Source organism: Pangasianodon hypophthalmus, chromosome 10 (assembly GCF_027358585.1).
Source record: "Pangasianodon hypophthalmus isolate fPanHyp1 chromosome 10, fPanHyp1.pri, whole genome shotgun sequence".
Classification (NCBI taxonomy): domain Eukaryota; kingdom Metazoa; phylum Chordata; class Actinopteri; order Siluriformes; family Pangasiidae; genus Pangasianodon; species Pangasianodon hypophthalmus.
In genome coordinates, this window is record NC_069719.1 from 27346762 (window position 1) to 27372468 (window position 25707).

At 37.4% G+C, this 25707-nt stretch overlaps 1 protein-coding gene across 2 annotated transcripts in view; it reads left to right on the forward strand.

Moving 5' to 3' along the window:
* The window catches only part of adck1 (aarF domain containing kinase 1), a 122879-nt gene that overhangs the window by 25825 nt on the left and 71347 nt on the right, over positions 1 to 25707 (forward strand). For both annotated transcript variants that reach the window (XM_026926030.3, XM_026926031.3), the window contains exon 4: positions 10907 to 11110. In XM_026926030.3, coding sequence (XP_026781831.3) covers positions 10907 to 11110 — 204 coding nt within the window. The remainder of the gene's footprint in view (positions 1 to 10906; positions 11111 to 25707) is intronic.

Below are 25707 nucleotides of genomic sequence, written 5' to 3' on the forward strand. Positions count from 1 at the left end.
CTATCGCGAGCCTAACCCATGTGCTGCTTTACATATCAGCCTTTAGTTTAGTCTCCTGGGGTTTCAGTCCATCACTGGACTTCATCATGGTCCATTATTAGAGGAAGAAGGACTTAGACGATCCGGGAGATACAAATGGCGGCAGTGACTATTAGACCTTTAAATTACAAATCAGCCTTGAGTGAACGGTGCGTGATGGAGGGAGGGTTTGGTAATCATACATCCCCGCCATGCTCGTGAAGCTTTGTGAAGAGAGGAGGATAAAAAAAACGTAGTCTTTTCACCTGCTTATTGCTTAATGTAGACGGTGTTAAACCGTGCGTTGTGGGCCAGGAGGAGGAAGATGGCGTCTCTGCTCTGTTACGATAGCATGTTCTGAAATGCTGAAACAGGAATAGGTCTCCTTCTAGACTTTTCCGCCATGATGCTGGTTCACAGCGCAGGGAAGAGCAGTAAATCAGTCGGTGGTTAGGTCGCAGCAGTGCATGAAATGGCCGCCGTAATGAACTTCCGTAGAGAAACATTAGCACGCTCGTGTCTGTACGGCACTCAGGTGTAGAGCAGGTGTTAAAGCAGCTTTTAATCCCGAAACACAATAACTAATTAACTACGTAAAAAAAAATGTAGGGTGTCAGATTTAATGCACCTCATTTTAAACTGTGGAACAATTACATAGCATTAACTAACATTAACAGATGCTAAACATAGCGTTAAGGAATAAAACACTCAGCGTTGTTCTGTTATAGGAAAATAATCAAGGATGACACAGTGTGATGAAGTGAAGTCACTATCACCACCCTGATGTTTATTATTTTCCAGTAACAGTACATCCCTCAGGTGTTTTATTCCTCTTATACCTCTTATTCCTCGTATACCACAGACAACATTTACATTTTTTACGCTTTGCAGTTTCTCGGTAACACGACAGACTGCAATTTTTTGCCTTCTTAACTTCAAACAAGAGAAAAAAACAGAGGCTGGTGAGGGAACGACTGTTTATAGCTGCTGTAACATAAGTGAAAACATGAACTAACTTGCCTCACAGACGTTCCACAACATTAAATGTAACTATAAACACGATAGTTCATTAATAAATTTAAAAATTGTAATCATGTGCAAATTGCTGTGGTGTTAGTGGAACAAAACACTTCAGGACATCGTATCTTCTGCAACTTCTCTTTTTTTCTCTCTCTTGAAGTTAATAAGACAAAAACGCAGCTCGTTATGGCACCGAGAATCCGCATAAGCGTAAACTCCTCTGTCCTGAAAGATGTCGGAAAACCGAAACTTACGGCTTTACGTCATGACTGTTACAAAGCGCTGACACTGGAGACTCCTTCCGTAAATGTTACATAAACATCTCCTTACAGAAACTTCACCAAATCGTGATTTTTCTTTGTTAAATCAGAGCGTGTTTATTATTAGGCTCGTTTGCTGTACAAGTCCCTGTGAATGAGCTGTTGCCATAGCAACGGTAACGTATTAAACAGAGCTGTGCTTTGTAGCAGTCAGAGTTGCTGTTGTAGAAAACTACTCCACACCTTCTGACCAATCAGAATCCAGATCACTTTAAAACAAAAAACAAAAAATACCCTGTTTGCGTTTTTGTGCTTTATAAGCTGCGAAGGCTTTAATTCCATCCTTTAAATACAGCTGCAGGAGGACGCGTGTCCCTGCAGGTGGACCTTCATCCCGCACACAGATTAGGACGAGGAAGAGCTCATGCACTTAGGAATAAGACGAGTCAGTGTGCGCTCCTCACGGCTCAGATGCTTTTAAAAACCGCATGAGGGTCAAATTTCAGACGTTTCTGAAGGTCATAATAAGCTCTCGGAGCTCTTCCGCCTCTCTGTTTTCGGAGGGTCGCGTTTGAAATGCTCTTCCCTGAAGAGGTTTCCTGGAGCAATTTTTAAAGATTAAAGGGAATTTTCTGTATTTCTGCAAACCGCAGGCCATTGTGGGTTGCGTAGCATTTTATTTCATGCTTATTAAAAAAAAAAAAGAAGAAGAATTCCAGGAAGTGAAAAAATACTACATGTAAAAGTGCGCTTATTGCCTGCAGTGATGAGAAACACTGAAATTTAAAAGAATAAAAAAAACTTAAAATTAAAAAAAAAAAACACTTTACAATTGAAATTGGAAAAACTTAGAAAACAACATTTTCTGTTCATTCAAGCTGTAAAGCAACTGTAAAATGTAATATTAAATAATATATAAAAAAATCTGTTAATAAATTAAGTATTGAATATAAAATAAAATACTTTTATTACTAAATTTAATAATAAAATTAAAGCATGATTTAATATCTGTTGCAATTGTAACTTTTTTTATTATAAAATAAAGTAATTAAATTTATTTGTCAGATTTAGAAATAACAGTTCAAGCAGATCTGACTAAAAAATAATAGGGTTTGTCAAATATCTTGTGTAGTCCATGAAAACAACAACAAAATTAATTTTCAAGCCCTGATTTGTTAAGAGTGTAGTGTTATCATCTCAATCTTACGCTTGATGTGTTATCTATATACCAGTGTATCAGTGTTAATCAGGTCGCGATAAACTTATTAAATGGAAATGAGTTCCGAGTTTGATTTTAATCCTTTTATTAATATTTTATAATAAATATTTAGAACATATTCCTTGTTTTTATTTTTTTTATGCAGCACTACTATTTGTTGGCAAATACTGGTGAAAATATTTTCAGAAATTGCTGCTCGATGTACTTAAATTTAGCTTCTTGAAATTTAAAATCGCGGAAATTTACATTTCTGAAGATTTATTTATTTAGTTAGTTGTTTATTTACTTATTTAAATGTGGCATTATGGTTTTGTTGGCAGGTATTGGCTAAAATATTTTTAGAAATTATTGCTTGAGGTGCTTAAATTTAGCTTCTTAAAATTTACATTTTGCAAAATTTTAAATTAAATTGTCTGAAGGGTTTTTATTTATTTATTTGTTTGTTTGTTTGTTTTAATGTGGCATTTGTTGGCAAGTGTTGACTAAAAAAATATTTTTTTAGAAACCCTGAAAAACAGCTCTTCTAGATTTTTTTTTAACTTATTATAAATAAGATTTACTTATTTTATTTTTTATTTTATTTTTTTTAATTGTGGCACTACAATTTTAATGGAAATTATTGAATTGCTGAATTTTTTTAGAAATCTTTTAGTGGCACTATTGTGTTACCTCGGCAAACCTGAACAGTGTAATACATTACACTGTATTCATTGCTGCTTGATGTACTTTTTTAACTACTATTTGGTGAAAATGTCTGTTGCGCTAATAGGATGGTGTTCATCTCAGGAGTAGTTAAACACTACACATGAATAAGTATTGATGATATTAATTGGTATTAAGTGTCTATAATAACAATATCATTGAAGTAATACGAATAATATCCAATAAGCAAAGTTGAATGCATTCATATCTGCGTGTCCCGTTAGTGGAAAGTCCCTTAATCACTTATTTAGGGTAGTGTACATGCTTCACTGGGTGTGACCTCGCTGTCTCAGTACACAAAACTCATTATTTATCCTGAGAGAGAGAGCGAGAGACAGTTTAATTTAGTCTGATCTCTTAAAGTTTCCTTTAAATGAGGCAGTTGGAAGGAAAAGCGTATCGATTAGACTGGCAGCACAAAGTGAAGTGTGGCTTTGCGTCACTCGCTCCTGATGTATCCTGTGATGTCTGATTTCATTAATACAAAATATTCAGTCATGTTTTGTTATTAAGGAGCTTATTAGAAGATGTTTTTATCTTTTGGATCAGACTTTAGAATCAGTAAGAATCCTGAGATGTATGGATTACAAAAAAATATGTATTAAAATATCACACGAAGAAGCGAATTTAAATATTTAATCAGTCACTGTGTCCACAACGCCACCATGTCATTACATATTTAATTTACTGGAATGAAGCTACACTATCTGTCTGCGTCCCACTCCGTTAAATCCGCAGAGCGTCTCACATTTCTTTCCGATTGCGCCGTTTGACCTCGTCGTAATCAGGCTGACTCGGCAAACATGATGAGCTGAATTATCATCAAGGAGTTCTGGTGTTGTTTCGTCTAACCAGAGTATATTGTTCCAAAACAAAGTTCTGATTTGTCTAAATTTTTAGACGTGCTTGTGTCTGTCCGCGCTTCACCGTAAGCAGTAAACAAATGCACTCACTTATTATCGTTCATGTTATATATTATGAAATGTTTTTATTGGCGTAGAAGTGAGTCAAAATAAAGTCAGCCTTTACCCTGATTGCTCATTTCATGCTCCTAGGTGCTGTGCACTCGACCTTTTATGGTTTTGTGGGCGTCACTACATGCAAATGAGCTGTGTCGGGAACAAACTTTTCGCTTATGAGTGACCAACTTATGCACATGAGAATAAATCTTTTACTAATGGTAGAGCTTTCACAGCACAGGTAATTTTGACAAGATGGTCGCTGCGTCAAGAATCGTTCTTTAAAGCGACACCTTCGGCACTGATGGAGCATGCGCGCCATCTATTGGAAGAGATTTTGGTTGTCATGGATACACATACATTGTAGATAGATCGATCTACACTTGTATAACATGTGGCTGAAATGCACTCCATACCTGCTGATCAGTTTAAAGTCAGTTTAAATCTAAATCCTGTATTCTTATGAGGCCCCCTGGTGGCTCGGAGGTCCTAAGCGAGCACTTAATACCACTTCTGGCTAGACTTGTTCCTGATCATCTCCATCAAGATTCAATCCTGCTACTCCTGCTACTCCGGGTGCAAATACAAACATGTTTTATGGTCACTCTACTTTTCTGTCGCACCCCACCTTTTTCTCCAGAGCGAGCTTTGCAGGTTCGAGCGCACTACACAAAGATCATCTAGAGCTTATCTGTATCTCTCAGCGCAGATAGCGCTCTTCTTCCGCTCGGCTAGATGGGATCACAGCTACAGGGATAAGAGCATCGGCGTTCCACTTGGGCGACTCATTACTTTATGTTAATTTGTTGTCATGGCCAGGAGCAAGCCAAACAGACCCCACAGCCCTCCATCTGGCTGCACAATTTCAAGCCGAGATTGGAGGTGGCCGAGTGTGTGTGTGTGTGTGTGTGTGTGTGTAGGGGAGTGAATAAGAGTGTCTTTTTAATGGTCTAGTGTGCATTTATTGACTGCTGAGAATTCCCTGAGATTGGGCAGCCTCTAAATTGCCTGCTCCCCAGGGTTATTGATGAAGTCACAATGTAAAGCAATAATTGCCTGGCAATGCTAGATGCAATTTCTATGAAAGCAAATTCCCCCCTCGACGTACAAAAGGAGCGAGCGACTGAAGCGGCGCGCTGCACACCAGGCGTCTTTTCACCGCATGCGCATGTGACTGCGGGAGAAGAAAAGCTGTCATCCTTCCAGCATTCTGTAGTGCAATCTGACGAGCTGATGTTACAGAAACGCATTAAACTGGTGAACAAAAACATGGCAATGAAATCCCTTTCTCCTTCGCACTGGAGACTCCTTCCGTAATAAACACCTCCATACAGTAAACCTCATCATATACAATGTTTTCCTTAAATAACAGTACATTTTTAATGTTTATTATTAGTCTTGGATTACGCCGAGCGTCCACCATTCACGTTCCTGTGGAAGTTGTTTCTATAGAGATGAAATTTACGTGTGTTTGCAGGTATATGTTGTTGTTGTTTTTTTTTCATCGCAGTTTAAACGGATCATAGCAGTGCCTCTCTTCGTCTCTCAGGAGGTGTGATACCGCGGTTTCAGATCAATACAGCTATAATATGTGCACTGTCCCGTTTACAGCAGGGACACGTTAGAGGTCATTGATTAGCGCTTTTGCCTTGGGGCCAGCTCGCTATACGAGTAGAAAGTCAATGTAACTCGCAGTTAAAATGAGCGGCTCGGGATGCAGTAGCAACACACCATCCTGCGCTCGGAGACTATAAAACTGACTGATGGACTTCCGGTTTTATCTTCTGATTGGCCCTGAAATTTGCTTTCGTCGCTTATCATGGAGCTAGCAAAATCATTTAATTATAACTCCACACCTGACGAATTGAGCTAATTAGGAGTGTGAAGATTTACTAAATCAGGTTTTCAGTGATAGTGAGTGGATTTGGGTGTCTGTGTATTGTTGAACTTCTAGTGAAAGAGGCGTGGCCTCTGTTTCGGTTACGGTGACGAGGCGAGGCCCCTGTATATGTTCTAGTAACGGAGGTGTGGCTCCTGTGTCTGTGGTTAGACAAAAGGAGGTGTGGCCCGTTTATCAGTTAAAGTGACAGAAGTGTGGCCTGTGTATTAGTTCCAGTGAAGGAGGTGTGGCCTCTTTATTGATTACAGTTACAGAGGTGTGGCCTGTTCATTAGTTACAGTTACAAAAATGTGGCCTATTTTTTGGTTACACTGAAGGAGGTGTGGCCTATTTATTAGTTCTAGTGATGGAGGTGTGGCAATTTGTCTGTGGTTACACTGAAGGAGGTGTGGCCTATTTATTGGTTCCAGTGAAAGAGATGTGTCCTATTTGTCTGTGGTTACAGTGAAGGAGGTGTGGCCTGTTTATTAGTTCCAGTGAAGGAGGTGTGGCCTATTTGTCTGTGGTTATAGTGAAGGAGGTGTGGCCTATGTAATCATGTAAAATTTAAACAGAAGAAATTGAGAGTATAAAAATATGTCTTCCAATAAAAATTTGCTTTTTAAAATAAGAATAAAAAACCCAGACCAAATGAGCTATAAAAGATTATCCTGTATTTTTGATATAAAGTATAATTCAGTTGCAGTACGGTGGTACGAGAGAGTAGCCTATGATGATTATTTATGCCACTGATGAGTAAGATGTCATGTATGATGTGTGTGTGTGTGTGCGTGTGTGTGTGTTGTTATGATGGCGTGATGGTGGTTATTCTGTGCTCCGGAGAAGCCGGATGGTGTTAGAGTAACCTTTGCCTGCTCCTATTAGTGCTCTGGCAGCAGCGTGCTCAGACGATGGCTCTACAAAGCTTTTTCAAAGGCCATCTAATGGCTTCTGCCTGCTGTGGAAATATGTCATTAATGCTGTGCTGCTTATTAGGCTGGACGGACCCCAGGCTTTGTGCCGCTCTGTGTGCGGATGAAAAGGATGGAGGTGGAGAGACAGAGGATGTGATGGAGAGGAAAAAAACAGACATGACGAATGAATGAATGAATGAATTTGTTTATTTACTTAATAATTGAAATATATATTGAAATGTGTGTGTGTGTGTGTGTGTGTGTATACAAAATAAATACAAAAGGAAGTAAAAAGCATTATTTGTTAAGTTGTGTTTTCTATACTATGTCATAATGATGATAATACGTGACAAAATGAAGTGAAAATACACCAACACGTGGCAACATGTTTTACTTTAAAATTTATTTCCAAGGCTTTCACACTTTTTTTCTTTCAGCCAGCACAATATATGTATATGTATGACACTTTATATATATGACAAACTGATTAATTGCTACTGATTTGAAGTCTTTTAAATTTCAATTTAATAAATTATTTTAGACATTAAATAAAAAAGTGTGTAACATTCAAACACACACTGGTTTTTTTTTTTTTCACAGTAAGGCAACACAGCTTTCTTGCTGGAAGTTTTTTTTTTTTTTTTTAAACGAACCTATATATATTGTGATACATATTGTGTATCATAGAAAAGTATCGTGGTATGATATTTTTGTCATATCATCCACCCCTTTTAGGAAGCTCAGTATACAGATCATGACGTGTCTGAGTATCTGGTAATTGTGAAAGCAGTGGAAATGTTGAACAAGTTATTTAAGTAAAAGCTTTCGTTTTGCTATTTTTTTTTTTCCTATGATGGAGGACACCCTTATATTGATTTTCATTCCAGCCCTAGTTTCCTGAACCAGCGTTGTGTCCAACATGAGTACTTATACGATGTAGTGATGCTAGCACGTGCGGGACTTGAACTCACAACCTTCTGGTCACCAGCACAGCAATTTCACCCTCGGCTCTTTCTCTCTCCTCGTTTGTCTCTTCCTGGTCACCTTCACGAGCTTCCTCAGATGAAATTAATCATGTGGAAGATAATCAGGCGCTCTGAAGTCTCCTTTCGCGTCCTCTTGTCCCGCTGCCCTGCTTTTCCGTCCTCCCTGCAGCGACGTCCTTCTCTTCGTCTCCTCTTCCTCCCTGTCCGGTTCAGTGAGTCTGTTATGTAAACGCTGCACTCGGAGATGTTTCGGCATTCCCCGCTTCATCCAGGCTGTCACGGTTTGTGTTTGTGACAGGAATTTCACTCCGAGTGCGAACGAAGTGATACTCCGTCATACACAAGGAGGAGCCTTGTGGTGCTTCTGCGGCGATTCCGTCCTCCACGTCGACCTTGTAGCTCGCTGTTTTGCCCGTTTTATAAACATTTTCCATGCGAAAAGGATCGGGATTTCTTTGTTGAAAGCATAAATTCACAAGATTTGTGGGAATTAGCAATTTTTTTGCGCTTCTCTGCTGCCCCTAGTGGAGGAACTGTGCATAACACTTTGACCCCAAGATGGAGAATTAGTTTTGCAGGATTAAAAAGGGATCATACTTTATTTTCTTTCCTTTTCCTCCCACGCGCAGAGCTTTGGGTGGAGTGGAGCTTCTGCAGCCAGGCTTGAGAGATGAGAGATCATTACTGTTATTAGCGCCTCGCTCCTCTCTCATTAGCTCAGCCTTCCTCCTCAGACGCATAAAGCCTGTTTGGGCCACATGTTTTCTATCCGCTGAAATGAAAAGTGTCATCTCATCTTCCCTCATAATTATCTGCCATCCGTCACATCCTGTTGGCGTGCACGTGCGGCGAGAAATCGGGTTCTCGTGAGCATGAAGCGGTGGCAGAACGCCCAAAATGGGAGGATTAGGATTAAATCCTGATGCTCTACATTGTGCTCACTTTCCTCATAAAGTTTTAAATTCAACATGGTAATGGATTATACAGTAGGCTTATTTTTGTGATCATAGCCATGATCGTGGAGTCATTTAGCCCTCGTAAACTCTTCAAAACTGCAATGTAATGTAAAATTAACCATTCAGGATGTGTGTTAACCCTTCTCGGGCAACAATCTCTTTTCTTACTAGAGTTTTTTTCCTGACAGGATGCATTTTACTCTTAAATGAGTAACATGTTACGAGAAAATTTTCAGTGAGTCAAATCATTTGACTCAGCTCATCAATAAGAATTGACTCTTTCGGCTCCTGAATGACTCACTGAAGTTTTTATCTCTAAACGGACAAATTTTGCAGTATTATGATGAGTGACTGGTCTTTTTGTCTAACTACAGTGAAGCTGCAACTCACAGGTTTAAGTTAATGCACTTGCTCTAAGACGTTAGCGTTTCTATAGAAACAGCTCATTCACAGGGACTTGTGATGGACGCGCCACATAATCGAAGGTTAATAATAAACAGATCAAAAGCATCGTTGTTTAACAATGAAAAATGTAGAATCATTGATATGGTTAACTTTCTACAACATTAAATGTATCAATAAACATTAAAAAAAGTGTGACATGTCATTTAATAAATTTAATAAATAAAAAATTGTAATAGTTGTTAAGTTACTGTGGCGTAAGAGGAATAAGACAGTTCAGGACACCTCGTGTGATCGAGTCTCAGCATTCACCTAAATGAGTCGACTCAAAGAACCGACTCCTTTGTGAACGACACATCGTGTCATACTGACATAATCTGCAGCAGATCTGTTTTCTGTCTCTGTCTCTAAACTTCATTTCCGATATTTTACTTGTCACAAAGACGGAGATTTGGATACGTTTTTATTTTAAATGGCAGCAAAATCTCACATCACGACTCTCAATTTTTTTTTTAAAGATATTTCTACGCTGCACGAAGTGCATCATGATATTTAGGTTTGAGAACAAACAATGCAGTAATGTTGCCTTGTAAGAAAATACCTGTTCACTGAAATTTTATTTAATGTCTATAAAAATATTTTTTTTTTATTTAAAAAATAACATTTTTTATTTATAAAAGAATTAACAGTGAAAAGGAGAATTTTTTTACTGAGTACAAAATCTAACCAGCTGCTTCCAGTCAATTCGTAATTACTCAAAAATAAATAAATAAATAAATAGTATCTAGTTGCAAGATAAGTTGTAATGCAATTTTTTTTTTTTTATTGCATATCACAGGAGATTAAAATCCTAACTTTATCTAGATAATCTGCTTCACACTATCAGCAAAAGTGGAAACAAACAAAAATTCAAACAAAAAAAAAGTTTACATGTGAGAATGTAAAGTTTGTAAAGTTCGGATCTTTCACTGAGATTAAGTTTTATTTTTTTGAGAGCGGGCCTAAACATAAAGCACGAGATCATGAGTAAAGGTGGAAAAAATGTGCTCAATGTACGAAAACAGCGACAAAATTGTTAATCTGTTAATCTGAGGTCGTTCTTTTCATGTTGCTGTGTTCAGGATTTTTTCCACGTAGATCAGGAGAAGAGTGGATTAGTTGACAATCACTAGTTAGTATACAGACCAGGACACACACACACACACACACACACACACTCCAGGCTGTTTTAGCATAATTAGCTATGTGAGGTCTTTGTGGTTTGAGTGATGATTTGAAAGAGGAGCGTTCGTATCACAAAGGGAACGCCTTTTGTCGGGGTGAGGGGTTAACAGAGCTCATTTCACGCCACTTTATCGCTCGGGTCCCAGAGGGACGTCCCTGTGTGAACGCCATCAACTCCACCAGCTGGCGCCGACCGGCGTCCCAAACCCACTCCGACATCCCCGAGTCCCATTCAATCACAATTTAGGACAAATGAGACCGCTGTGTGAGAGACGCATGAGAGAGACAGAAATGTCTGGGAATTTTACAGATTATTGGTGTGTGTGTTTGTCTTTGTGTGTGTGTATGTGTGTGTGTGTGTGTGCAGGTCCACAGACGTTCAGCCGAGAGGCTCAGAGACCTGTGCTGTGTGAACCGAGGCACGTTCATTAAGGTGGGGCAGCATCTCGGGGCTCTGGACTACCTCCTGCCCGAGGAGTACACGAGCACGCTGAAGATCCTCCACAGCCGAGCTCCAGCCAGCACCATGCAGGAGATCCAGCAGGTCATCAGAGAAGATCTGGGCAAAGAGGTCAGCTTCTCGGTTACAGCAGACTGACGCTGCTCTGACATCTCAGTGTCAAAACAAATACACCACCCAAAAAAACCCAACCTAAATAAAATAAATAAATAACAATAACTGATAGATAGATAGATAGATAGATAGATAATCAATCACTGGAGTGTACAGGATGAATACAAAGTGCTTTGATGTCTTCTGAAAGAATGAAAAAAAAAATTAACACACTGTTGAGAGGCATGTGAGTAAATCATGTTTCTATTATACTATATTTTATATTATCTTATATTATAAATAAACATAAGTTTATATTCACATTTTAGAATTGAATAAAAAAAACTAGTTATTTAACCATTACGTCCAATTCAAATTCAATTATTAATAATTTTTTTTACTGATCACCCTGAAATTCTGATAATAATAATAATAATAATAATAATAATAATAATAATTATAAAGTGACCATCATGATTATATTATATATTGTATTGTTGCATTTTTTTTATTGTTTTTGCTCATAAATAATAACAGTAATTACCACAATGTTGATAAAATTTCATTATTAATATTATTGATTCAATGTTACTTATAATTAAACCATTTTATTATTTTAATAATATATATATAAAGAAAGATACAAATACAAATATAATAAAGCTATAATAAATAATAAAAGCAACAATAGTAATAAAATAGTAAGAAATGTAGAAGTGATTATTGTTATGATTATATTTTAATGTTGAATAATAATAATAATAATAATAATAGCAGCAATAACAAATATAAACATGCCATAACTGCATATAATAAGTACTACTAATTGTTAATATAATAATCACTATATTAGAAAATATAAATTAAATAAATTCAATATAAATTGTTATTATTGTACTCAATAAAAAATAAAACAGTTTTAGATTGTAGCATGATAAATTGTCTGCTTCTTTAAAGGTAATTTTTCATATAGTAATTTTGATTAAAGTTTAGATTAATTTTGATATGTGTTTTATTTATTTATTTATTTTACATTTTTCAATTTTATATGCATATATATTTACTTGTTCCTCCAAATTCCTATTCACCATGACCACACACCTCTGCTCTATACGTGATGTGTGAGGTGCTCGCAGCTCTGTGATCGTCTACCTGTCCTGGATCGTCACCGTTATCCGAAACGGCGGGAAAAACCTCCTCTTCCTGGCAGCCATTTTGTTTTGTGCCGCTGTGTGAGAGTGCTCAGCCTCCCGAATGTTTTGACATGCTTTTAAACTTTTTTTGGTGTAGGTAATTGTTTTGTAGTAAAGATCTCACACACACACACACACACACACACTCACACACAGTCCCTTGGCAGCTCTGTACTGCTACTGTACATGTTTGTCTCTTTCCTCTGTCCCGCATCTCACACCTTTACTTGAGCATGTGCACTTCAAGGTCAAATCTTTGACCTGAGAGTTGTCTCTCTCTCTCTCTCTCTCTCTCTCTCTCTCACACACACACACACACACACACACACACACATTTTAGCATTTCATGTAGACCTCCCTACAAGATGTCACTCACTTGTCACTCGCACAGCTCATCTTGCTACTTAACTTAATTTCACGTTTCCAGTTTCCTTCAAACGACCTTGAAGGACACACACTTGGTCGTTAAAGTGCGCTCGCGCCTCCCGTGACCTTCACACATCTTCTTTCTGGCGTCTCACTGAGATGATCACATCTTTGCGCTTTTATTATTGTAATTATTAGCTCTAATAGATCGCTCTGTTTCCGCTTCCCTTCCCTCCTCCCATGTCTTTTTTGTCTTACACACACACACACACACACACACACACACACACACAAAGTGCCTTGCTGGCTGCAGCATTACGTAATCGCAGCCCGGTCACAACTGGTTTCTGGAGGTTTTGGACTGTTTTTCTTTTTTTTTTATTTCTTTTTTTCTTTTTTCTTTTTTTTTTTTCGCTGTGAGTGCGTGCTGTGAAAGGAAAGGCATTTTCAGCCGCTTGGCATTGTGGGTCGGGAGGAGAGCGAGAGATGGACCCGTCATGGCTCGTTGAGCTCGTCGCAGCCTGAGAATAGTCTGTCTGTCCGAGTGCCACAATAAAAGTCCCTGATCCGCCTCCTCTTCTTGATTTTTTATTCCATCTTCTCCTTATTTACGTCTATTAGACATGACTCGTCTTTCTAAATTCTTTTTTTTTTTTAAATAATATTTTTTGCCGGTGTTAAACAGACTAAAATTCATTATTCGTGTTGAAAACACGCTCCACAGGGGTGTCGTTGCTGCCACAGCTTTAGTGAAAAAAAAAAAAAAGCACCCCGCTCAGAGGTAATCTACAGCATCTACAGCATCTCCAGCATCTACAGCGTCTTCCTCCATGTTTATGTATGAGCAGTGGCACGACCACACACGAGCCCAAGCTGCTGCTGTGTCCTGGATCCATTTAGATAAGGAATTATTGATATCACAGGAATGTGTGTAGGAACAAATAAAGACTCGGGTTCAGGATTTTCTTCAATTCACTCGCTTTTAAAGCCGTGAATATCATTTACGTAGACATTCAGCTGAAATAATGAAGTCAGCCTACTTGGTGTAAAGATGGCAGAGTTTAGCTGTCTCAGAGTAACGATTGTCCTAAAAGAGAATACACAACAAGAAGAATAACAAGAAGAAAAACAAGAAAAAGAGCAAAAACAGGCGCAAGACTATAAGAAGAAGAACGTGAAAAAACAACAATAAAAATAGCAATTTTACCAAAAATTTCTATTACAACAATAAAGAAAGAAGAAGAACAACATAGCAATAATAAAATTAGCAATTAAATGTTATAATAATGCTACGAGGAAATCCACTCACAAAAACAAAAATAAACAAAATGAAAACAAAGTAGAACAATAATAAGTACAAGAATAATGTTGAAAACAATGAAAAGAAAAATAAGAAGACAAAGAAGAAATAACTAAAAATAAAAACAACCATAAAAATCATAATTTTAGCAAAAATATCAGGAAAAAACAAAACAAAAATAGCAATAATAATAATAATAATTATAATAATAACAACAACAATGCAGCAAAATTAGCAATGATAATGATAAGAAAGAATTCACCTACAAAATCAATAAGACAAAAAAACTAAGAGCAAAAAGTACAAGCACAGTATCAACAACATTGAAAAGAAAAACAGAAAGTCAAAAAAGAAAAATAATCCCACAAACAACCATAAAACAGGCATTTTAGTTAAAAAAACAGCAACAATCCCTCCAAATAAGTTACAAGAATAACAAAAACAAAAAAAGACCTCGATCCACAACTCACACTACAAAAACAACAAGAAGACAAAAATAAGAATAAATAGAACAAGACGCATACAAGCACAACGTCAACAACAATAAAAAGAAGAATATCAGAAGAAGAAGAAGAAGAAGAAGAAGAAGAAGAAGAAGAAGACACCTACAAACAGAACAGAACAGCAAAAAACAAAAATAATAATGACAATGACAACAACAGTACCAACAACATGAACAACATACAAACAACAAGACGATGAAACAGGGGAAGGAAAAGCTATAATATATAAGGAACAAGAAAATATATAAAGAACAAACAACAAGAAGACAAAGATGAAAAGAATCAACTATCCACCACCACAACAACAACAGCAAACAAACAAGACGATGAAACAAGGGAAGGAAAAGCTACTAAATCTAACAAAACAACAAAACAACAAGAACAAAAAAAAAAATATATATATATATATATATATATATATATATATATATATATATGAAGAACAAACAACAAGAAGACAAAGATTAAAAGAATCAACTATCCACCACCACAGCAGCAACAGCAACAAAAACAACAGCAACCAAACAACAGCAAGACAGAAGGAAAAGCTACTAAATCTAACCCAACAACAAGAACAAAAAATATATATTAAGAACAAACAACAAGAAGACAAAGATGAAAAGAAAGAATCAACTATCCACCATCACAACAACAACAACAACAGCAACAAGAGCAGCAACAGTAACAACAGCAACAGTAACAACAACAACAACAGCAGCAACAACAACAACAGCAACAGTAACAACAACAGCAGCAACAGCAGCAACAACAACAGCAGCAACAGCAACAGCAACAACAACAACTAGAGCAACAACAACAGCAACAACAGCAACAACAGCAACAACAGCAACAACAGCAGCAACAACAACAGCTACAGCAACAACAACAGCTACAGCAACAACAACAGTAACAACAACAACAACAGCAGCAACAACAACAGCTACAGCAACAACAACAACAGCAACAACAACAACGGCAGCAACAACAACAACAGCAACAGTAACAACAACAGCAGCAACAACAACAGCTACAGCAACAACAGCAACAACAACAACGGCAGCAACAACAACAACAGCAACAGTAACAACAACAGCAACAACAACAGCAACAGCAACAACAACAACAGCAGCAGCTACAGCAACAGTAACAACAATAACAACAGCAGCAACAACAACAACAGCAGCAACAACAACAACAGCAACAACAACAACAACAGCAGCAACAACAACAACAGCAACAGTAACAACAACAACAGCAGCAACAACAACAGCAGCAGCTACAGCAACAGTAACAACAATAACAACAACAACAACAACAACAACAACAGCAGCAACAACAACAACAGCAACAACAACAACAACAGCAACAGTAACAACAACAACAGCAGCAACAACAACAGCAATGGGAAAATAAGAATTTAGTAAAAATTATCTACAAGTTTTTAGCCTTTGAACTCCTTTTTCACAGAATTTAATTCAAGAACAGCGCTATCGAAATTCTTTAAACCTCTTTAAACTCGGGGCAGAAGTTTCTGGAAATCGTTCCTCAGCCAGTGCTGTGTTGTGCGTAATTAAAATCATCTCGTTTAGCATGATTGTTAAGTAAAGCGCTCTTGTGCACACTTGTGCTGTTGACTTTGCGGTGTATTTTTAGCAGCTTTATTGTGACGAATGTTTCAGAGGCAGTAATTTGCCGTGTGAAGGAGAAAGCACGCGGCGCTGGACTGATTATATATTTCCCCGTGCTTATGGAGCACATTGTCTTCATTCCAAGATCAGAACAGCAATTACAGGCGCAGATTTTTATCACTCAGCAGAGGCATAAAGCTTTACGGCTTTTTATAGATTTCTCCAGAACATTCTGATGTTAGCCCTGCGCAGAGAGACGTCTTGGACTTTTATATGTCGTATGTTACAGTTAATTGAATATTTTCCTCACGACACTGCGCCGCCATGAACTCCAACTCCCAGAGCTTCCTGTCCATAGCCACGCCCACTTTTCACTATTCCTTTATTTACATATTCTTACATATTCTTCGTTACGTCATTTCCACTTCTACATTATTTTTAGTGATGCGGTCAGTATTTAAGCTTATAGCTTTTTTTTTTGTCTTCTGATTGGCTCCTTTTTGCGTTGAAAATGATCAGCGATGGGGTGGTGTGATGAAGCGGAGTCATTGCTACCTTTTCAGAGTTGATTATTTTTGATAACAGCACGTCTTGAAGTGTTTTATTCCTCTTATCCCATAGCAATTTACCAACAATCGCAATTCTTTTATAAATAAAAAAAAACAACACTAAAGAACGTTAAAGAAAGGTACTTTTTATTTGTTTGTAGTTACGTTTAATGTTGCAGTCTGCAAAATAAAAGTTCCTAAATTGCGGGTTCAAATCAACACCTGTGTGCTGTGCTTGATGTAAATCACACTCACATCTAAATCACATTGTGTGTTGTACTGGCAGAAAAAATAAAATAAAATCATTTTGTCATTGTTTTTCATATCTGTACATTTAAATTGGTAAGTGTGACACGTTTGTGCGTTTGTGTGTGGATGTCAGACAGCAGTAGATGTAGAATGGTGATGTGATGACGCTTATTTTTATTTAGCCTAATCATTTAAGGCATACAATCTTTCCAAATTAAAAATATTGCCATGAAGTGCATTTATGACACTGAAAAAAGATTAAAATAACATTAATAATAGGGGAAAAAATCACACCTTATTTTATAAATCCTGATCTCCTTTTCTTACGACACAATGCACTGATAGTGCAGTGGTTCGATTTGTTGTTATTACAAATCGAATCTATTAAAATGTAATATTTTATTTGTGGCCATATCGTCTCAAGCCTGTATCGTGATTTGTCTCGTATCGTGATTTTAGAGTATCGTCTTATGTCTAGTGTTTACCATAATGTATCTGAGAGCACAGAGAGTCTATAATGCTCTGAAAGTCTACAATTCATTAGCTTCGAAGAGCTTCGGGTAATTTCTCCGAGCCTATAGAGAAGACTCCATACATCTATTGATTCAATTCAATTCAATTTTTTTTAGTTTTATGGCATTACTTTCATTGTCTAAGCGTCCGGAAAACAGATAGAAACCACACTGTTGTTGTCGTTCTTCTTCTTTCGGCTGCTCCTGTTAGGGGTCACCAGAGCGGTCCATGTATTGGTCCATGTATTTGATTTGGCACAGTTTTTAACGCCGGATGCCCTTCCTGACGCAACCCTTGGGGCTTGGGACCAGCACTCCAGTGCACTGTCGTGTGGTTCCCTGGCCCGGAATCGAACCCTGGCCACGGCGGTGAGAGAGCACCGGGGCCTAACCACTAATCCTCCAGGGACCTAAATAGAAACCACAATAACAACAGAAAGTACAAATGATACCACTATTAACAATAACAGTATTAATAAGTAAGGAATAAAGCGCTTGTGGACGTGCTGTTATAGGAAAATAATCACTGACAGGGTGGTGTGATGAAGCGGAGTTACTGTTACCACTGACATCGATATTTTCCAACAGCGGCACGTCCTGAAGTGTTAAAATGTAAGTGAGAACAGGAGCTAGCTTGTTTCACAGACATTCCACAACATTAAATGGATAAAAAGTATGACTTATTGGAAAATAATCCACGTCAGGGTGGTAACAGTAACTCCGCTTCGTCACACCACCTTGTCGTTGATTATTTTCCTCTAAAAACACGACGTGGACTGTTTTATTCCCTGCAGAACGTTAAATATTTTTAGTAATTGAAATTAAGTTGTAATTTGTGTTAAAGTGTTTTAAGAGATGACTTGCAGTTCCCGTGAGACATTTTGGTGACGGTTCTCCTGGTGGTATTTTAGCACCGCAGAGCACAGTGAGGTGTGTAATGACAGAACGCTCCGTGTCCAGTCACCGTAGCTGAGCTAACACTCCATCCGAGCAAGTGGATCAGACCTTAACACTCACTTAACCTTCTGGGAAGAACCCATCACTCACTTCCTTAACCTCCATCGTTGTTTTTTTTTTCTTCCTCCTGAGTGTAAAAATAAAAACTCGCTCAGAGTTCTTCGGTCACAGTGTCCTTGTGAGAAGAAGAAGAAGAGTTTCAGGGAACATTTTTGTTCTTTATAGAGAGATGAAGTGAAATAAAGGCTTATTTACATAATGCTGTGCAGCTCTGATGGATAGCGTGTTCCCAGAGTGCAAAGTCATGATGCCTCCTCATCCGTGCCGTCATTTCCACCGCATTATTCCATGCCCCTTAAGCCGGGATGTGATCCCCTGTGAGGTCAACTCTCTAGACTTCATCCTTATATAAAACAAGGCTGCATTAGTGCAGAGCAGCAAACAACAGATGGCAGACGAGCTTCAGCCTCCGATCATCGAGTCTCTGCCTGGTTATATAAGGGAGACGTGCGGGAGACAGGGGCGTGTCCGCGGGAAGCTTCTCCCATCGCCGATGCTGCATTTTCAATTACACCGCAGCCAGCTGAGCATGTAAATGTGCATAATTTCTCTAATGATGCGCAGGACGTGTGGATTCATACGGGGCGTTTACTTCAGCGGGCCACCACCAGAGCTTTGGCAGCTCACTTTCGGGGCAGACTGATGCATTAAGTCTTCTGGCAGCTGTGATTAATCTCTCCTCTTTCTCACACTATCTTTTTCTTCATCTCTCAGAGGCATCTCTGTCTCACTACGCATGTGGTCTGTTACCAAAGCTTTCCAAAACACATCTGACGTGATGGCATTAGTAATATATTAATGTTAATAGTAATAAACTCTTTAACATTTCTTTGTGTCTGGGAACCTCTTGACAACTTCATTAAAAATACTACAGATTCTATAAATGTACTGTAAATGAACATGCAATTCATGTCTTCCTGACATTCCTGGTAGCTAGTCGACTAGTTAAATACTAATCAACTAAACGGAAACTTGTTTCGTCAACATTCCACAGCATTAAATGTCGCTATAAACAGTTAAAAAGTACACGTTGTTCTTGAATTCATTCAAATTTGTAATCCCTGGCAAATTGCCGTCTTATAAGAGGAAGAAAACACATCAGGAAATGCTGTTATTGGAAAATAATCAACTACAAAGTAGTAACGGTAACTCCACGTCACGTCACGCCACATCACGTCACGTCACGCCACACTGTCATTGATTTTTTTCCAATAACAGCTTGTTCACAGAGTTTTATTGCTTAGTTGTTAAGAGCTATATTCGTTTTTGATCATCACTAACATCAGTTAACTAGCTAGCTAGATTAGCGCAAACAATCTAATTCGAAAAATTTAAAAAATATTAACTATTGTCATAAACATTTTGGATATTGGATATGGATACTGAAATTTTCATGAGCTTTTTTGTTCCTGAATCAGTTTTTTACGGAAGAACATTGTCAAGCACATAGTGCGGAGTTTGCCAAACCACAGAGGCGTGTTTCAGTTACGCGTGATTGTGACCTTGAATTGACCTTCAGCTCATTTTTCTTGAGCTCGATTATGAGCAGTATAAACTGCAATAGAAAATACCAAAATGAGCTCTCAATCCAAGTGTGAGCTCATGTATGCGGAAGAGGGTAGATAGCGCTTTCCTCTGAGTGTGTTACGTCGGCCTTTGATGCAGCATGAGCAGCAGTTCGAAAAGATGTAGTTGGCTGGCTTCACATGTCTCGGAGGAAGCACTTGATAGCCTTCACTCCCTCTGGTTGTTAGCTGTCGTATGACAGAGGAGACTAGAGGGTGAGAACTGGACAAAATCTTGGACAAAATCCATATTTTCATGGACAGCCTGCCAAAAACCTCTAAACATTTCAGGATTTCAGAACGCTGTTTCATTTGTTTGCTTTTAATAAAATACAAAGCTGGCTGAAAGATCGGTTAAATTTGTTCTCATTCGAATGAGACGTGTAGCTTACTTCCTTTAACCGAGCAAAGGGGCATAGAGATATAGGAAACTTCAGCATTTAGTGGCGGCATACTATGTAGTGAGAAATGACTTTCCAATCTGTGTGCTCAGCTCACAGCTCACAGAAAATGCCACAATGCTGCACTGTGCAATATGCTGCTCAACAGGAGTGAAGCCAATTCCATAAGGCTTTGCTTCTCCACATGGAACAGCAACTCAAGACTTAACTTTTTTTCTTTTTCACAGTATAAGTTCGCAAATACATGGCAGATTATGAAGACGGTTGTGGGTGTCGTTTAAAATCATACACACGGTAGACGGATCTGTGAAGTGAAGTCGCCATTGTTGGATGGAATTTATATATCCGAATAGATGTTCGGAATTTATATATCGGAATTTATATATTTATATAGTGACCGAATAGAGCAGTATAGTGGGCAGGTTTGGCCGTGACATTTTACAAAGCGTTGTCTGTCTCAGATTCACATTTATCTTGTTGCACGTAATTTCTTTGTTTGTTATAGCATCAGGATGTACTACGACAAATTCGAAAGAAACCCGCAATGCACTATGAAGTATGTTTTTCACATATTAAAACAAATATACAAAAAACTGGTGAATTGTGTAAAATGGTAAAATTTCGCCAAAAATCAGAAATTGAAATGAGGAAAAGAGTGATGTGTAGAATTTATGTTCAACTTGTGAAACATGCCACTGAATTTTTTTTTAAATTAGCCAGTTTTTTTAAATGTCTATATATTTTTTCCTCATACTTTTATAAAAAACTGAGTAGTGAATTAAAACAAGTAGCAACTTTCACCTGTTGAATGTAAATTCAACCATAAATCAGGAAATAAACTTTGTCCTAGTGATGTGTAGAAATTGTTGTGTGTCACAGACGCTTGAAGCACGTCGTAACTAGTAGCGATCGTACATCAAAACGTTGTGACGGTATTGCTGTAAGCTTGCTTTTTCTAGTGTTACATATTTACTTCATATGACGTCTGTTTGAAACATAGATAAATTGAATTGACATTTTTATTCACACATGAAGAAGTGATTACTCTCCTGACAAATAGAAAACAAAAATCGATGCTTAGTGATTTTCTCTTTACTCTGCGCTTATATACTATATATACTGTACCTTATATACTTTCTGGAGTATGCTTACTGTTATCTCAGGGGTGCTATCATTTATAGTTTAGCTGTAGCATTTACTAATTTTGACCTTTTGCTACAACGAGACGAGATGGAAAATGATGCTTTTTTTCCTTTTTCAGATCAAACATAAATAAAATTCACCTAGCTGATTCACCGAAGGGGAAAGGACAGAGGACGCGAAAGTCGCATTTTTTTTTTTTTTTGGTAGCGGTTACCTCTTGCTTTGACTTTATCTAGGTGACTTTGACTTGTCAATTTGCAAGCCTCAGTCTTGTGAGCCAATAGAAAGTAAGTGGGCGGGACATCCTCCTTAATGGTCTTTAAAAAATGCTCATTATTAAGTAGCAGTCAAGCCTGACCTCGCTGTTTTCTTATTGTTTCTTGGAGCAAATCAGCAAAAAGCCATCTCGGTAATCGACGTGTGCTAGGTGCTACGATTTTCTTGTTCACAAAGTTGTTGCCATTGTGCTACTTTTGTAAAATTAGCTCCAGTCTGATGTTTATCTGATCAATTCCATTCTAAATCTGTAAAGGTGGACAATCTTACCTCTGCCTCCAGGCACAAATACTCCACGTATTATCAGTTTTTTTAAATGATGGCTGTTGATTTATGACATGTTAGTGCGCGTTTATGTATTTTATAGCGTGCTGATTTATGATCCAAACACATTAGTCTAATGCAGTAATTCAGCTCACTGAGGTAACTCATCTCACAGGGCATCCCAGTGCACTTAATGTTCAGGCATCTAAAAGTCTAAAAGCTCAGGCACAATCGGAAATTATTATACCCTTAATGGCACGCTGAAATATGTTGTTTAAAATGGTATTTTTTACATTTCTGATAAACTACAAGGCATCCACTGGTTCTGCTTCTGGTCAGAATGGCAGGGTTTTAAACATGCTTGATGTCTCACATGACATTTTCGAGGTTTGTGCAGAATTTTTGGTTGAATATTTTCAAAAAGCTCTGACAATGCAGAGCAAAGAGAGAGAAAAGCGCTTTGAATTTCCACTAAGTTCCGCATGATTCATCAGTATCCACCACATAAAAGACTAAATTCTTGTTTTTCTGTAATCTCTCTTTAGAAGATATTGACTTTTGTAAACCTCTGAATGTCTTCCCATGTTTGAATATGTAAAAAAGAGATAATGATATCATGTAATTTATTGTTTCTTTCAGAAATATGCTACATAACAGGGAAAAAAAATACATTTTTTCTTGGAAAATCTTGGGAAAAAATATATTTATGTTGAGGAAATGCTGGAATTTTTAAATTTTACTTACATTACATTTTACAAATTAAAGGCTCTAATATTATATTAATAATAATAATATTATAATATTATAATATTTTGTCTTAAATTCTTATGTTCATGGTCTAGGATTTTAGGTAATTTATGCCTAATTCTTTTTGTCTCATGCTACTGAATTTATTTTTTAAAAACATTTGACAACTGACAGAATTTTGCTTCAAGTTGAGGCATTTTTTTTGCTTAAAATTTTTTTTCCTTGCATGATCTAACAAAATTTACTAAATTTGTAAATGTGCGTATTTCTTTTTTAATATATTTAAAATAAACCTGCCCTTAGGCACCTGTTTACTTTTTGTTGAACTTGGATATTTTACTTAAGTGGAAATTTTGCTCTTAATGTAATATGTCGATACATTAATGATTTTTTAGTGTAATGGTTCAGGGCAAGTTTGTGAAAAGTGTTTTTATATCGAATTGGGTTTTAAATTATGTTAGAAGTAGTACTGAAAAAGTATTCAGTTTATATATGATATGATGCCTGCAGCAGAGGTGCCAACATTTACGGATTAGCTGTAGGAACTGTAGCATTTACAATTTTGATCTCTTGCTACAGTGATACGCAACACCTGAGAACTCGATTTTCTCTTTTTTAAAAAAAAAATAAATAAAAATTGTGGATCGTGTTCCTGCTTTGAAATACTAAAGCAGGATCACCATTTAACTCCGCCTCTTCTGATGTTCTGATAACAGGCGTATTCAGGTAGCGTCCGAGCGAAGTGATCAGAGTTCAGAACCGAAATCTTAAATCGGAAACATGAGAAGGCTTTTGAAGTCCTCTTGATTTTTCAGCATTTTATTATTTTTTTTGATAGTTGTAAAGAGGAAGTTGCTGGTCCAACTTTCCGCACGCTGACATCTGGAAAATCAAAGTGGAAACCATTTGGCAGGGGATGATAAAGAAAAAAAAATAAAAGTCTGCGTTGTGGCTTTGTGATACACAGAGATGGGACGGAGGTTTTTCCAAATGGTGATAAAAATGAATAAAGAGTTGGTGCGCCAGTTCAAAAGATGATAAATACCATTTGGGTTTCTCTTCTATAGCGTGATAAGAGATTAGAATATTAGCATAAACGTGCAGAATTTCTCCCTCATATCCCCTGCAGCAGAATGTTATCTCTCCATCTCTTCAGCACGAATATCCGCTCCATTAACAAGCTATTCATCCACTGTATATATTGGCACTGCGCTGAATAGGAGCGTAGCACGGCTAAAAGTGATTGCTCTTCTTTTCTGTGTGAATGCCAGCGCCGAATGAAGTCAAATCTTATTGAGAGCCGTGTACCATCACACTCCTGTACAGAGCTCAATCAGATCAATGCCTGGATTAGGACATTTTCTCCAAATCTCAGCCATCCATTTTGGGTTTCTGTAAAAACTCGGTCTTTATTTTAACAAAGAAATCCTTTACGCACTGGACCGCATCACTTCCTGCAATTGATGATGTCACCAAACGGCATGCAATCCTTTACAATAGGCACATTATTAAAAAAAAAGCATGTTGGATACTGTATCTTCTCACATACTGTATCGTGATGTTATTAATCCTGGTTAGAATCACAGTTAATTGCTGTTGTATAAAAGGAATAAAACCCTCTGGCGCATGCCGCTATAGAAAACTGATCAACTTTAGGGTGATAACAGTAACTCCGCATTACGTCAGGTCATATCACACCACTCTGTCGTGGATTGTTTTCCTGTAACAGTGTGCCACATTGTTATTCCTTAAACAATGCTGCACTTCGAGGAGTCTATGTTTTGACTTCTTCCCCCTCATTTTAGTTATCTTTACGCAAATGTACTGATGTAGAAAACGCAAATTATTATACAATTATTAGGCTAAAGTCTAGCTGTCTGTCAGATTGATAACAAGTACAATTCTGCATTAAGTGTAACTATAAATGGATGAAAATATACAATGTGTTCAGTGTAATCATTGGCAAATCGTGGCGTAAAGGGAATAAAACACTTCAGGAAATGCTATTATAGGAAAATAATCAACTTCAGGGTGGGACCAGTAACTCCACTTCACCACACCACAATGTCGCTGATTAGTTTCCTGTAACAGATGTATTTTGGTGGTATGTCCTCTAAAGAAGACAATAAACAGACAGTTTTTTGAAATGTTTTTAATATTTAGTGTACTTTGTATCATCATTGCATATTTGTTTCTAAATTACATTTAAGGTCGCATTGAATTTAGATTTAAGGTGGCCTTTGTACCTACAGACACTGGGCTCTGTAACTTGGTTTATTTAAATAAAATAGCAGAATAAGCTTGTATTTAAAAATAAATAAAAAATAAATAAATTCACGAATCACATCGGGATCTATTTGATCATCCAAATCACTTTTAACATTCAAACTTGAAACGCAAGTGATGCAATGTAAGTGAGAACAGGAACCAACTTGTTTCGCAGACGTGCCATATCATTAAATATCATTAAACGCACCTATAAATGGATAAAAAGAACAATGTGTTCTTCTTTAATAAATAGAAAATCGTACATTTTGGAAATTTTCTGTAGTATAAGAGGAATAAAACACTTTGCGACATATTGTTAAAGGAAAATTGGCAGTAACAGTAACAACACTTCATCACACCACTCTGTTATTGATTGTTTTTCTACACCAACATGCCCCCAAGTGTTTTATGGACGGATGATTAATGTAAACACAAACAGTGAGCAATGACACCAAACTATGAGCTGAGGAAGAAAGTGATTTGAAGCGGAGCTACAATTGTTTTTTAGTTCTGTGACGTCGTTTTGCGCATGTTCGTAGATAACAGTGCATCAGAAACCGTGTGTTTGAGACGCTGAACAACTCCACAACGTGTGAAACGACTTGGCGGCTATAAGCTTCCTGTCCTCGTTAGCT